Raw genomic sequence first — 14,442 nt, 5'->3', positions numbered from 1 at the left:
GTTGCTTTCTGTGCAATATGTTCTTACATGGATAATGCTGCTTCAAAGGCTTATTGACTCACTCCATAAAAAACTGAGTAAAGAGCTAGTGGGGAGCCTTTAGCATTTGTAGAACAGGGAAGAATTTCTTTGTATTGATTGGTAACACTTGATACCTACAGGAATTTCCAGAACACTTAGCCATTCCCCCATGGAAACAAATGATAAGCAAACACTGCAGTAGTTGTGTTTTCTTTGATTTATGTTGCAAAGACTCAACCCCTATTAGGTCTCAGGTGGTGAGTATGATAGACTAATGTTGTAACAGGTAAAACATATAGATCCTCTATCCTTTTTTACTTTTAAAAAATTTTACTGAAGTATAGTTGATTTACAATGCTGTGTTTCTTTTTACTTTTTAAAGAGAAATATGCTTTGCTATCCATGCTCCAAGATGCCAGGGTTCCATGTCTACTTAAGAAAGAAACATTGGCTGTGGGAGTCTCAACATTCATCACCCAACCTCTGTTTTTTCCACAGGTTTCAGGAGAAGGGGAATCTGGAAGTCCTACTTTTTACCATCCAGTCCCGGATGAGAGCCAACAATCAGAAAGTGTACACGCCCCACGATGGGAAACTGGTGTCCGACATCAACCGGGTACAGCCGCGTTTTCCATTTCACGTTGCTAGTGGGTTGATTCAACTCCTGATAGAAGCACAGGGAATGGTCCCTGGAAAGGGTTAAGTCAAGCCACTCTCTGTGCTGTTGTTAATGACACAGCTGGCTATTGAGGGAGCTGTCTGAGCCTAGCCCTGAGAGGTCAGACTCTACCCACCATCCTTCCATTCAGAGGTGGGGAGAGGGGCAAGATAGGAGACAGGGATGAAGAGGTACAAACTGCTACCTATCAAATAAATAAGATACAAGGATTTAATATACAGTATAAGGAATATAGCCCATATTTTATGATAACTTTATATGGAGTATAATCTATAAAAATATTGAATCACTATGCTACACCCCTGAAACTAATACAATACTGTGAGTCAACTATACTTCAATTTCAAAAAAATAAAAAAGAAAAAGAGGCAGTGGCTACACAGTTCCAGCTCAAATGCCATGAGAATGGGGATTCAGCAGGCTTGCCAGTGGGTTAACTGAGCTTCTCCTAATGAGGGCATAGGGAATGGTTCCTGGGCAGGGTTAAGCCAAGCCACTCTCTGTGCTGTCAATAATGACCAGCTGGCTGTTGAGGGTACTATCCAAGCCTGGCACTGAGAGGTCTGGCTCTACCCACTGTCCACCTGTGCAGTCCCCTCTTCAGATGCCCAGAGTCCAGTTTATAGCCTATTCTCTATAGAACCTGGAGGGCTTTTAGGGAATATCGACTACTTTTAATGAAGGCGAATGCCTTGTGACACTTTGGAGATTTGGAGGCCTACCACTGCCTGGAAATTCCAGTGGAATGGTGGTGGCCATTTACTCAATAGGAATTTACTGAGCACCCACAGAGGCAATAACACTATATGAAACCAACACTGACTTACGGGAAGGCCAGTTTAGGGGAAGAGGGGACTGGGAGGTCGTGATCAGTGCTCCCTGAATCTTCAGTTGGCTTAAACAGGAAAACCTGAAGGCTGGGTTCTGTCTAGATTCCTCAAATCACTCAGTACTGGTGAAAGAGTCGGGATGGGACCCCCAAATCCCAAGAGCTCTCATCTGCCCCTCCCCGCACAGGCCTGGGAAAGCCTGGAGGAAGCTGAGTACCGGCGGGAGCTGGCCCTGAGGGATGAGCTCATCCGGCAGGAGAAGCTGGAGCAGCTGGCCCGGCGCTTTGACAGAAAAGCTGCCATGAGAGAGACGTGGCTCAATGAAAACCAGCGCCTCGTGGCCCAGGTAGTGGGGTGCACGTGGGGCTGCAGACGGTGGGGCGGGCAGAGCGGGACAAGCCTCTCCACAGGCCTTGCAGCCCTGCTCCCTGTGATTGGGTGGGTCGGGATTGATATCTGAAAAGGAACTCTCCCAGATCGACTAAGTCTCACTTTTTAATTATTTATTTTTTGGCTGCACTGGGTCTTCATTGCAGTGCATGGGCTTAGTGGCAGCATGTGGGATCTTAGTTCCCCTCCAGGGATCGAACCTGGGCCCCCTGCATTAGAAGCGTGGAGTCTTATCCGCTGGACCTCCAGGGAATTCCCTATTAAGTCTCATTTTAAGAAAGAGCCACACAATCCAAAAATGGCCCCAAAAGTTATCCCCCATGAGCCAGGAGCATCACCCAGAGCCAGAGTTCAAGTTGATATTTCAGGGGTCCTCTGGGGATGCGATGGAAGCTGTGCACCTTGTGAGTGTCAGACACCCCTTGGACTCTGGCCTTGAGGACTGTGTCACATTTCACTAGCTAAAAACTGACCCCAGGACTGATTCTCCATGAGAGCATCTGTCCCTTCCCACCTGGATCTTGGCATCAAATTAAATTCCATCTAGAAGGGGGAAGCAAGCATTCTGAAAGAACTGGAGAGTGTGCAGGCGCCCCAGAGAGCATAGGGCAAGCCCTCTGTGTGCAGCTGCAGGGTTTCCAGTAAGAAGCCCCTTCCTGCCCAGAACAGGTCCTCTCCAGGCAGGGTGGTGAGTGCCAGCAGGTGGGAAAGAGCTCTGTTAGTGATAGTCATCACATGGAGGCCCAGTGAGTAAAATCACGAGCTTTTTGCCAAGGTTCTCGTGAGACCTTTAGTCTTTGGAACTTGTCTCTGATAAGGTAGGCTGAAAAAGATGGCAGAAGGGCTTTCTCCTGCAGAAGTTGCTCCTAAAAGACCTGCCATTTCTCTGTGCTTGGGGACCAACCAAGGGGACCCTAACCAAACTGCCTGTTTTTCTCCCTGGGGGACAGGATAACTTCGGGTACGACCTGGCAGCAGTGGAGGCTGCCAAGAAGAAGCACGAGGCCATCGAGACAGACACGGCCGCCTATGAGGAGCGGGTGCGGGCCCTGGAGGACTTGGCCCAGGAGCTGGAGCGGGAGAACTACCATGACCAGAAGCGCATCATGGCCCGCAAGGACAACATCCTGCGCCTGTGGGACTACCTGCAGGAGCTGCTGCAGGCCCGGCGCCAGAGGCTGGAGAAGACGCTGGACCTGCAGAAGCTCTTCCAGGACATGCTGCACAGCATTGACTGGATGGACGGGATCAAGGTGGGCCTGGGCACCCCCACCCCCTCCACCTGGGGCTTCAGCGAGCTGTGCTTCCTAGGCACCTCCCAGCCCCACGCCCGAGTCAGAGCAGAGCATCTAAGGCAGCAGAGTGTCTGATGGCATCTGTCTCTCAGCAGCTTGGCTCGCTCTGCTCCTGTCTGCTGTATCCCCGGTGATCAAGAAATCTGGGGTTCATAGTTACACAGGTGCCGGCCTGCAGGGCCTGGATGAGACAGACCTCCCTCAGGAGCCTGGAGAATCGGGCTCTGAGTAATCACGATCTGACTCTAGTTGGCATCCAGACCTTGGCATCCAGGGCCACTGGGAAGTCTGAGTCTCCTCTCCTGCTATCACAGTGGCTCTCAACTGAAGACTCACAGCAGACTGACTGGGGCTTTCTTTCCTTTTTTTTTTTTTTTTTAAGATTTTTCTGATATAGGCCTTTTTTTATATCTTTTTTTTTTCTTTTTTTTAATTTTAATTGGAGGCTAATTACTTTACAATATTGTGGTGGTTTTTGCCATACATTCACATGAATCAGCCATGGGTGTACATGTGTTCCCCATCCTGAAGATATAGGCCATTTTTAAAGTCTGTATTGAATTTGTTGCAGTGTTCTGTTTTTTTTGGCCCTGAGGCATGTAGGATCTTAGCTCCCCGACAGGGAACAAACCCATATCCCCTGCACGAAAGGTGAAGTCTTAACCTCTGGACCGTGAGGAAAGTCCCCCGTGGAACTTTCTTAAAATATGTACACCCAGGTCCCACCCCTGGGGCACACGTGGGCAGACTGAGTATAGGACTTGATCTCTTGAAAGATGCTCCCTGGATGATTCTGATGGGCACCCCCAGTGGGAACTCCCGCTCTGTAGCCTCTTTCCCATTGAGCAGCTGCATTTTCCAGCTGCATCTGACATCCTGGTCCCCAGTGCCACGGACCCTCTCTTAGGAAGGTTATTCTCCCAGCATGAGGGTCTCTTCACCTTTCCTTACTCCCTCTGCCCTGTCTGTCCTCTTCGCCAGGCTCACCTCTTGTCTGCTGAGTTTGGGAAACACTTGTTGGAGGTCGAGGACTTGCTACAGAAACACAAGCTGATGGAGGCTGACATTGCCATCCAAGGGGACAAAGTGAAGGCCATCACCACAGCCACCCTGCAGTTCACTGAGGGGCCAGGTAAGGCTGCGGGTTGAGGTTTTTCTGTTGAGGCCTCTGGCCCAGCACTCCAGCACCCCAGGGTGGATAAATCTAGCCGTAGAATTCTGCCTCTTTCACCAACACGTGGTACCAGAAAGAAGTTTGAGGGAGAGCAAAATTCTCCAGAGAGTAGGTGACTGCTTCAGTCATCTATTATCAGAAAGGTGTGTAAGCACCAAGAAGGCATCCTTCGTCTTTCATCCTTTTGGCTAGCTCAGGTCTTAAATAGGTGACCCCTGCTGCCTCTCAGAAGAATCATCTAGAAATTAATGCCTGGGTCTTTTTAAAAATAATTTCACATTTTGCATTTCTACTGAGAGCTGATCCAACTTTTAACCTCTCTTATTCCTGGAGTTTTAGTGGAAACTCATTATTAAGAACCAATTAAAAGCCTATCCTCTGAGCACCTGAGACCCCATGCATCCGGTCCCAAAGCCCCAGTGAGATGGCAGGTTCTAGGTGGTGTGGTTCTAGATCTGAAGCTTGCCCAGAGATGATGAAGCCCTTGTCCCCTTTGTCCTTCCTCTTCCCATGCCATCCAGGGTACCAGCCTTGTGACCCCCAGGTCATCCAGGATCGTGTCAGCCACCTGGAACAGTGCTTCGAGGAGCTGAGCAACACGGCAGCTGGGCGCAAGGCCCAGCTGGAGCAGTCCAAGCAGCTCTGTAAGTTCTTCTGGGAGATGGATGAGGCCGAGAGCTGGATCAAGGAGAAGGAGCAGATTTACTCCTCCCTGGACTATGGCAAGGACCTGACCAGCGTGCTCATCCTGCAGCGTAAGCACAAAGCCTTTGAGGATGAGCTGCGTGGGCTGGATGCCCACCTGGACCAGATCTTCCGGGAGGCTGAGGGCATGGTGGCACGCAAGCAGTTTGGGCACGAGCGGATTGAGGTCCGGATCAAGAAGGTGTCTGACCAGTGGAACGAGCTGAAGGACCTGGCTGCCTTTTGCAAGAAAAACCTCCAGGACACTGAGAACTTCTTCCAGTTCCAGGGTGATGCAGATGATCTGAAGGCCTGGCTACAGGATGCCCACCGGCTGCTCTCAGGGGAAGACGTGGGGCACGATGAAGGGGCCACACGGGCCCTGGGGAAAAAGCACAAGGACTTCCTGGAGGAGCTGGAGGAGAGCCGTGGAGTGATGGAGCACCTGGAACAGCAGGCGCAGGCCTTCCCCCAAGGGTTCCAGGATTCCCCAGATGTGACCAACCGGCTGCAGGCCCTCCGGGATCTCTACCAGCAGGTGGTGGCCCAGGCGGACATGCGGCAGCAGAGGCTGCAGGATGCCCTGGACCTGTACACGGTGTTTGGGGAGACAGATGCCTGTGAGCTGTGGATGGGCGAGAAGGGGAAGTGGCTGGCCCAGATGGAGATCCCGGACACGCTGGAGGACCTGGAGGTCGTGCAGCACAGGTCAGAGCTGGCCCTCCCCTCTCACCACCCCCTACAGTCTGCACTCCTAGTCCCCAAACAGCCTCCAGATCGGCAAGGCCCTCTCTGAGAAGCTATCGGATGCCCTTGGTCCCAGAGGCCAGGCACCAGGAGTCACGAGTTCTCATCTGGCTCTGTGGCTTTGGGTACTTCACACCAGCCCCCCCCGGGGCCTTTCCCAAAGGGGCTCTTTCTAGTCCAAGTGTTCAATGACTTTTCAGTGACAACAGCCTTTGTTCAAATGAATTGTATATGGAACCCCTGATATGTAACACAGAGGAAAGCGGAGGGGACATGATTAAGGGGGAGGTGAGAGGCTAGAGCCCATAAGCTCTGTCTTTTGGTGGCAGTCCCTAAACCACATGAACCCACAGGGGCCTCAGAGACCAGTTTGTAAACTGTCAGTCCAAGGCCACTCTCATTTGCAGTATTTGAGTTCCATCAGCACTCCAGCATGGCAAGGCTTGTCCCCAGCATCCTGAGTACAGAATCCAAGGAGCTGAGAGAAAGAGGCCACTCCTTGATCCTGTCCCGGTGGTCCCATGCTGATGCTGGATGGACCTGGGCTCTTATCTCAGCGGGGTCAGCTTTCATAACACAGGATGCCCACAGCCTCAGCAGCGCGCCCTTCTCCTCCCCAGGGACGGAGCACCTGACTGGGGAGGTATCCTTCGGGTGGAAGCAGTGGAACCGTGTTCATGAGCAGCAGCTGGGCCAGTGGAGGTGTGGCAGGTGCTTTCTGTGGCCATCAACACCGCCCACACCTCATTTTTCCTCCATCTCTGTTGAGGCACTGGCCTGTAGAAGTAACCAGGTCTCTCCTAGCCTCATCCAGGAAATGCTAAACCATGAAACTGGACCCATGAACCAGAAAAGAGGGAGTGTCAGCACACCTTTCTCCTTTCTCCCCTCTTACCTGGTGGAAGGAGGTGGAAGGAGAAAGCAAGAGCGTGGCAGAAAGCAAAAGCCACCGCTGCCTTAGCAATCCTCATTTTCTCTGTCCACATCAGGTTTGACATCTTGGACCAGGAAATGAAGACGTTGATGACTCAGATTGATGGCGTGAACCTTGCTGCCAACAGCCTGGTAGAGAGTAACCACCCACGCAGTGCAGAAGTGAAGAAGTACCAGGACCGCCTGAACACCAGGTGGGATGTGGGGAGGGCTTGGAGACGGGGGCTTCTTTTCTGGCACATCTGTGGGGTGTGGCCCGGAAGTCAGGAGGCCTGCTATGCATGCCAAGTTTGTACCCTCAGAGTTCCTGCCTCCATCTGCCTTGGTCTCCTTCTGACCCTGGAGCTATAGCCTCAGGGAGGAGGGACCTGGGTGGTGACCAGCCCAGGGAGAGAGATGTGTTCACAGAGCTGCAGTGCTGTGCCTGGAATGGGTGTGTGCTGAGCAATGGAGGAATGCCCTGAGTGCATCCACAGTTAGAATCAGGCCATGTGGTTCTTAGGCCACATTTCCCCGGACGTTCTTAAGCAGGGAAGATTGCTTTCTGAGAGCTCTTAAGTACTGTCCATAAAAGAAAGCTCCTGCTTGTGCCAGAATGCGGCATTGATAATGAGGCTGGCTTGAATGAAGAGGAGAATTAGCAAGAAGTCTTGAGCACACGTCATGGCCAGAAGGAAAGACAGGCCCTAAGGAGCCTTTGGAGAGGGACTGCTTAGGATGTAATTGCCACACCAGGACAACGCATGCACCTGTGTTCCGTTCGGTGCCCTGGGCTTTACATGCACAGCTCCATGCTCACTGCCTCGCCACTGCCCCAATCCATTGCCCCACACTTGTGCCTGAGCCCTGCTCTGCCTGAGGCAACCCGGGAAGTGGGGTTAGGGAAGACTTGGCTGTAAAGAAAAGGAGCAGCACAGGGGGCTTAAGAGGAGGCAAGGGGTAACCTCCTGATACTTGGGAGCCACCAGATTGTCTCAGCATCCAAAGAAGGGGGCTGTAGTTCAGGAGGGTCCTCTGCCAGCTGAGGTTTATGCCAAGGAGGGGGATACCTCCAGTTCTTCTTTAGGCTTGGAGGTAACACTGATGCGCGTGTGTGTGTGTGTGTGTGTGTGCGTGCGAGACAGACAGGAGGAACTTGTCAGCCAGTAATCTGCTGCTTTGAGGAGCTATAGTCAGAGAATGCTGTTACAGACCCCTAAGCCATTCACTGTCCTAAGTGGAATACACCAAGGTACTTGCCATCCTTAGAGGCCTGAAAAGGTAAAATGGCTTTCCATTACGTCTGAGAATTGGAAGCTTCCTGAGCCACATTTCCCAGGCAGCCCGCATCCTGCACAAACGCTTCCTCCCCATGTAGCCCACCCCACTTGGGGTCAGTCCCTTTTGTTAAAAGTCGGTTCTCATCGTGAGTGGAAATCTGCCTCCTTGAAATTTATATACATCGGTTCTGGCTCTGCCTGTTAGAGATATTGAAACTTACTCGAATTCTTCTTCCACGTGATAGCTCTTCAACTGTTTCTAAAGACAGCTGTCCTCCTTCACCTGCACCCACCGTCCTGCCTCCTTGTGGGTGCTGTTCTCCATACAGGGTCCATCCTCCTCCAACAATATGGTCTAAACCGTGCTTGTTTTCAGGCCAGTACAGGTTTTTCTCCTTCACAGTTTCCAGGATGAAAAAGTATCTTTCCTTGACTGATTTAGAGTTTCACACTCTACCTTTTATTATAATTACTTTCATCTTTGAAGAACTTTTCTACTAGACTGTAAGTGAATAAAGAGCAGTATCTTATAGCGGCCACAGTATCTTGTACAATGCCCACGGTATCTTATATAGTGTCCACAGCATTGTATATAGCGTCCACAGCTCTGAGCACCAAGATTTTATTGTCTGAGGCTCCCTCTGTTGGGAATATTCTTTTCGCAGGTATCCTCACTCCCACACGTTACTCAGACCTCAGGTCACATGTCCTCTTCTTGGTGCAGTTTACACTGACCACCCCATTCACAGTATCATCTCCTCCTTCCCATCCAGTTCCTCTGCCTCAATCCCATTTTCTTGCTTCCTTTTAAAGATTTTTAAAAATTGTTTATTCATTTATTTTTGGCTGTGCTGGGTCTTCATTGCTGCATGCAGGCTTTCTGTAGTTGCAACGACTGGGATCTACTCCCTAGTTGCAGCGAGCAGGGGTTACTCTCCAATTGCACTGTGCAGGCTTCTCATTGCAGTGGCTTCTCTTGTGGAGCCCAGGCTTTAGGCATGTGGGCTTCAGTAGTTGCCACCCACAGGCCTTAGAAGTTACAGAAAAAGGGCTTAGATGCCCCACAGCATGTGCAATCTTCCTGGACTAGAAAGTGAGCCCATGTCCCCTGCATTGGCAGGCAGATTCTCAATCACTAGATCACCAGGGAAGTCCCCCCTTTTTTCCCCCTTTAAATTGGATTTTTTAAAACTGTTTATTTGGGGGTTTTTGGTCCTGCATTACAAGTGCAGAGTCTTAACCACTGGACCACCAGGGACTGGTGCTTAACTTTTCTCCATTGTACTTGTCACCACTTGATGGAGTAAGCACTCACTTGCCTCTGCCCATTTGAATGGGAGCACTTTACTTCATTCGTGGTTCTACCCCCGGAGCCTAGAACAGTGGCACAAGACACGTACGTGATGTTTGTGTGATGTAACACCGAGCGTAACCAAGGACAGAACGGAAATGTGCCAGGCTCAGCACACCTGGGAGAAGGCAGTGGCAACCCACTCCAGTGTTCTTGCCTGGAGAATCCCAGGGACAGAGGAGCCTAGTGGGCTGCCGTCTATGGGGTCGCACCGAGTCGGACACGACTGAAGTGACTTAGCAGCAGCACACCTGAGTCATTCAAGCACTTACCAAATATGTGATTACCTCCCACCATACACATTCTGGTTGACCAATATTATCTTGTAATATCTTGGGCCCAGGACCATACCTGGACTCCTGAATGGCCTGGCCAGTGCTGCCTAGAGCAGCTCTAACAACGTCCCCCCTTTTGGAGACGGTGCAGGGGAGGGGAAGGTGGGTTTGGGAAGCAGACGAGACCCGAACGTCACCCTGTCCCCTCTGTGGCCCCTGCCTGGTGGCTGCAGTGAGGCCAAACCAAGAAAAGCCTGGAAAGTCACCATGGAGCCTCCTTCCTAGGGGCACTGCCAGATGGTCTCCTGTGGCTTCTGGACGGGGCTGAGAGGGCTCCCAGCCCGGGGGCACCTCGCTTTCCTTTCACAGTAGTTTCAGACCACCTTGGGGGGAACCTCCAGCCCCTTTCCCTTAACATCCAGCCTCAGCAGCATCCGTGTTACAGGCACAAAACTCCCCAGAGGTCAGGGGCCTTACCTCTGGGCTCCTCTTCCCTCTTTCCTGGAATTTCCCATCCTTTCTCTGGGCTCGTCCTCCTCTCTCTCTTGGAACTCCCGATCCTTCCCAGCCCTCTTCCCACTGCTTTGCAGACCTGTCTTCCACCCCGAGACTGAGGTCACCCTGGGAATGCCCACAGTGCACTCTACCCATTCCATCTGCCTCCTCCCTCTACCTCCATCCCCAGGTGCCTGGGCTTCAAAGATGAGTGACTCAGGGCCCCATCCTTAAATAGCTCACTGCTGGTGATGTGTTCACTGAAGCACAGCTCAGATGACCACCGTGAGACCTCCTCTTACCACCCCTCCTGCTCCTCACAGCTCCCTTAGTCCTTTCTGCCTGGTGTGTGCTATGTACGTCGTACTTTATATTATTGTTGTTTGATGAGTTTATCGTACTTTCTTTCTAACGCATACACTCCATGGAGCAAAGTCTGGCTATGACTATTATTCCCTAAGGCCCAAAGCCAGAACAAAGTCTGGCTATGACTGTATGTTCCCAAAGCTCTTCATAATGCTTATACATTGTGGGTAATCAAGAGAGATGAACTCAGTTAGTGACTGCACGTACAGCGTACTCTCGTGTGCTTCCGGGTCACAGTGATGCAGGATGAGCAAACCCAGGTCCGGGGGAGGTGTCCGTGGTGGTGTGCCCAGACTACTGAGCGGCTCTTTAGAAGAGGTTTACTGTGGGCTGCACACCAGTTGCAGGACATCTGGCCATCTTTTGCACACTCCCCAGGTTCATTCCACACAGCACATGAAGGTTAAGATGTTTTCATTTCAATCCCAACTTCTCCTTCCCCCTTCCTCCTCTTCTTCCTTCTCTTCACTACGACTCTTTTCTTTGACAGCCATGCTGGCTTTCCTTAGGCCCTGGGCACTTGGAACATGATCTTAGACATTTGTGTGGTTCCTCTGGGGCAGCTGGGATCCTGTGTCATAAAGCTTTCTTATGTTGATAATGGGGTGTTTCCAATTATTTTCAGTATAGGCATACCTCAGAAATAATGTGGGTTCAGTTGCAGACCAGCCCAATAATCAAATATCAAAATATCAATATCAAAATAAAATGAGCCACACACAAATGTGGGGAGTTCCCAGTGCATATAAAAGTTGTTTACAAAAAGTACTGTAGGCTACTAAGTGTGCAACATCATTATGCCTAGGAAAACAATGTACGAACATTAATTTAAAAATACTTTATTGCTAAAAAATGCCCATCCTCTGAGCCTTCAGTGAGTCATAACCTTTTTGCAATAGTAACGTCAAAGTTCACTGCCCACAGAGCACCGTACAAGTATAATAATGAGAGAGTTTGAAATATTGCAGTAATTACCAAACTATGAGAGACATGAAGTGAGCAGAGGTTGCAAAAATGGCACTGATAGATGTTTCAACAAAGGATTGCTACAGATCCTCGAATCATAAAAGAAAAGAAAAACAAAAGCCCCATAGTATCTGTGAAGTACAGGAAAGCAAAGCTGAATAAAACGAGATATGCTTGCATTTCAAAAACTCTGGGAAATTGTATGTTTGCCGGAATTTCAACTACATATAGAGCTTACATGCAGAGCATCATGTTGCTTTATTGATGGTTGTAATAACATCACAGCTCACCTCCTGCTAATGGAAAGCTCTGGCAGTTCTGTTGTCTTGAGTAAAACTGGATGAACTGACGCATCACAGTTGGTTGGAGAGATGACTCTTTTTTCACTGTGCAGGTTCTATCAGGGGAGACTCTGGTGGGAAATCTGGAAGGGACACCCTGTGGGAAAGGTGAAGGAAGAGGCTGTCTGACTCCCGTCTCCCTCGGCAGGTGGCAGGACTTCCAGACCATGGTGTCCGAACGGCGGGAGGCCGTGGACTCGGCCCTCCGGGTCCACAACTACTGTGTGGACTGCGAGGAGACTGGCAAGTGGATCGCGGACAAGACGAAGGTGGTGGAGTCCACAAAGGACCTGGGTCGGGACCTGGCGGGGGTCATTGCCATCCAGCGCAAGTTGTCGGGGCTGGAGCGTGACGTGGCTGCCATCCAGGCCCGTCTGGGCACGCTGGAGCGGGAGTCACAGCAGTTGATGGCGTCACACCCTGAGCTGAAGGAGGACATTGAGCAGAGGCAGGCATACGTGGAGGAGCTGTGGCAGGGCCTAATGCAGGCCTTGAAGAGCCAGGAGGCCTCCCTGGGGGAAGCCAGCCAGCTGCAGGCCTTCCTGCAGGATCTGGATGCCTTCCAGGCCTGGCTATCCACGACCCAGAAGGATGTGGCCTCCAAGGACATGCCCGAGTCCCTCCCGGAGGCCGAGCAGCTCCTGCAGCAGCACGCGGCCATCAAGGACGACATCGACAGGCACCAGGAAAGCTACCAGAAAGTCAGGGTGTCCGGGGAGAAGGTGACCCATGGCCAGACGGACCCAGAGTACCTGCTCCTGGGCCAGCGGCTAGACGGCCTAGAAAAGGGCTGGGATGCCCTGAGCCGGATGTGGGAGAGCCGCAGCCAGGCCCTCACCCAGTGCCTCGGCTTCCAGGAGTTCCAGAAAGATGCCAAGCAGGCTGAGGCCATCCTCAGCAACCAGGTAGGGAGAGGCACTGGGAGCTGGGGGCATCTCTCAAGGCAAGAGAATTTGTAGGTTATAAGCCTGCGGACGTGCTATGGGGCTCAGGGATCACACTGTGCTTTTCTTAGTTTCTCTCTAGTTCAGGGGACAGTCCTCTTTGTTCCTTATCACATGCCCTTTCCAGTCCCGTGTCCCAAACTGTGTCTTATTCTTGGGCCAGTTAGAGGCTTGTTGTTGCTGTTCAGTCGCTCAGTCACATCTGAATCTTGGTGACCCCATGGACTGCAGCATACAAGGCTTCCCTGTCCTTCACCGTCTCCTGGAGTTTGCTCAGACTCATGTGCATTGAGTTAGCAGTGCCATCCAACCATCTCATCTTCTGTTATCCCCTTCTCTTCTTGCCTTCAGAGAAGAATTTTTCCCTGGATGGCTATCCTTCCATCTGGTTTGGGTACCCTACTCATCAGGTGCCCTGGGCAGGGGCAGGGAACAGGACTCAGGGACCTTCCTCCTTCCACAACTGCAGGGGGCGCCATTCACGCTGTAACCTGCATGGCTGCACATGGTGCTCCTGCCTGGCAAGGGCCCTCTCCTCCACCTCCTCACCTCCATGCCTTGTCTGGAAACTTGCTTCGACAGGAATATACCCTGGCTCACTTGGAGCCCCCAGACTCCCTAGAAGCTGCAGAGGCCGGGATCCGGAAGTTTGAGGATTTCTTGCTGTCTATGGAGAACAACCGGGATAAGGTTTTGAGTCCTGTGGACTCTGGAAACAAGCTGGTAGCTGAGGGGAACCTCTACTCAGACAAGATCAAGGAGAAGGTGCAGCTGATTGAGGACAGGTACTCTCTGCCCCGAGGGTCAGGGGGCCGGAGCCAGGTAGGGTAGTGGTGCAGTACACAGCACCCTCGTGACTTGTGGTTCCGGCTTTCCTTGTAGGCACAGGAAGAACAACGAGAAGGCCCAAGAGGCCTCGGACCTTCTGAAAGACAACCTGGAGCTCCAGAACTTCCTGCAGAACTGCCAGGAGGTAAGGCTCCAGCCAGGCTGGCCACTTTGCAGGAGATTCCCTCTAGAAGCATGGTGCCCTGGAGGTGGGAAGTCCTTTCTAACTCAGGAGTCTGGATTCCACAAGCAGAGAGCTCTGGGCTCATAACGGCTTAAGTCTTTCATCTTCTAGAATCTGGTTTCACGATTTTTTTTTCAAATCTGTAAAGATATCTTTTAATTTGTCAAGTCTGGGACAAGATTTCTCAAAAAGTGCCCCGAGGACTATCTGTATTAGAATCACCTAGGGCCCTGGTCAGGGTTGGCCTGAAAATCATGCGACCTTTGCATGATTGTACACACAGGGCCCGGTATGTACAAGGGCCTCCTGTTTGGTTTAATACTCTGCTGTTGCCGGCTTGCAATTCTTAATGACTTTGAATATTTCCATTTTACACCAGGCCCTGCAAATTATGGAGCTGGTCCTGGCTCTAGTTAAACTCAGACTTCTGGGCCCCAGTTGGGCCCAGATGAATCAGAACTTAGGGGGTAAGATAGAGAGCAGCATTCTCAACAAGCTTTTCGGTTGGAGAACCGCTGAATCAGAAGTTCTTCACTCAGCCTGGGGTGAGCTGTCCAGGAAAATCTTTACCCTACACTCCTAGGTCTCTCCATGAACAGTGCTTCCAAGTGGAATGGGGCTTCCCCTGACATTTTTGTTGCTTTCATCCTCATACCCCTTTGCTCTCAACTCAAATGACT

At 51.3% G+C, this 14,442-nt stretch overlaps 1 protein-coding gene across 1 annotated transcript in view; it reads left to right on the top strand.

Moving 5' to 3' along the window:
* The window catches only part of SPTB (spectrin beta, erythrocytic), a 131,994-nt gene that overhangs the window by 84,312 nt on the left and 33,240 nt on the right, over positions 1-14,442 (top strand). Inside the window, exons 10-18 of the mRNA XM_003586589.6 lie at positions 520-637; positions 1,718-1,876; positions 2,871-3,173; positions 4,197-4,347; positions 4,911-5,781; positions 6,810-6,947; positions 11,955-12,711; positions 13,333-13,535; positions 13,633-13,723. Coding sequence (XP_003586637.2) covers positions 520-637; positions 1,718-1,876; positions 2,871-3,173; positions 4,197-4,347; positions 4,911-5,781; positions 6,810-6,947; positions 11,955-12,711; positions 13,333-13,535; positions 13,633-13,723 — 2,791 coding nt within the window. The remainder of the gene's footprint in view (positions 1-519; positions 638-1,717; positions 1,877-2,870; positions 3,174-4,196; positions 4,348-4,910; positions 5,782-6,809; positions 6,948-11,954; positions 12,712-13,332; positions 13,536-13,632; positions 13,724-14,442) is intronic.

This window comes from Bos taurus, chromosome 10 (genome assembly GCF_002263795.3).
Source record: "Bos taurus isolate L1 Dominette 01449 registration number 42190680 breed Hereford chromosome 10, ARS-UCD2.0, whole genome shotgun sequence".
Classification (NCBI taxonomy): domain Eukaryota; kingdom Metazoa; phylum Chordata; class Mammalia; order Artiodactyla; family Bovidae; genus Bos; species Bos taurus.
Note: the sequence above shows the minus strand (reverse complement) of the source record. Positions and strands in the feature narration are given on the sequence as shown.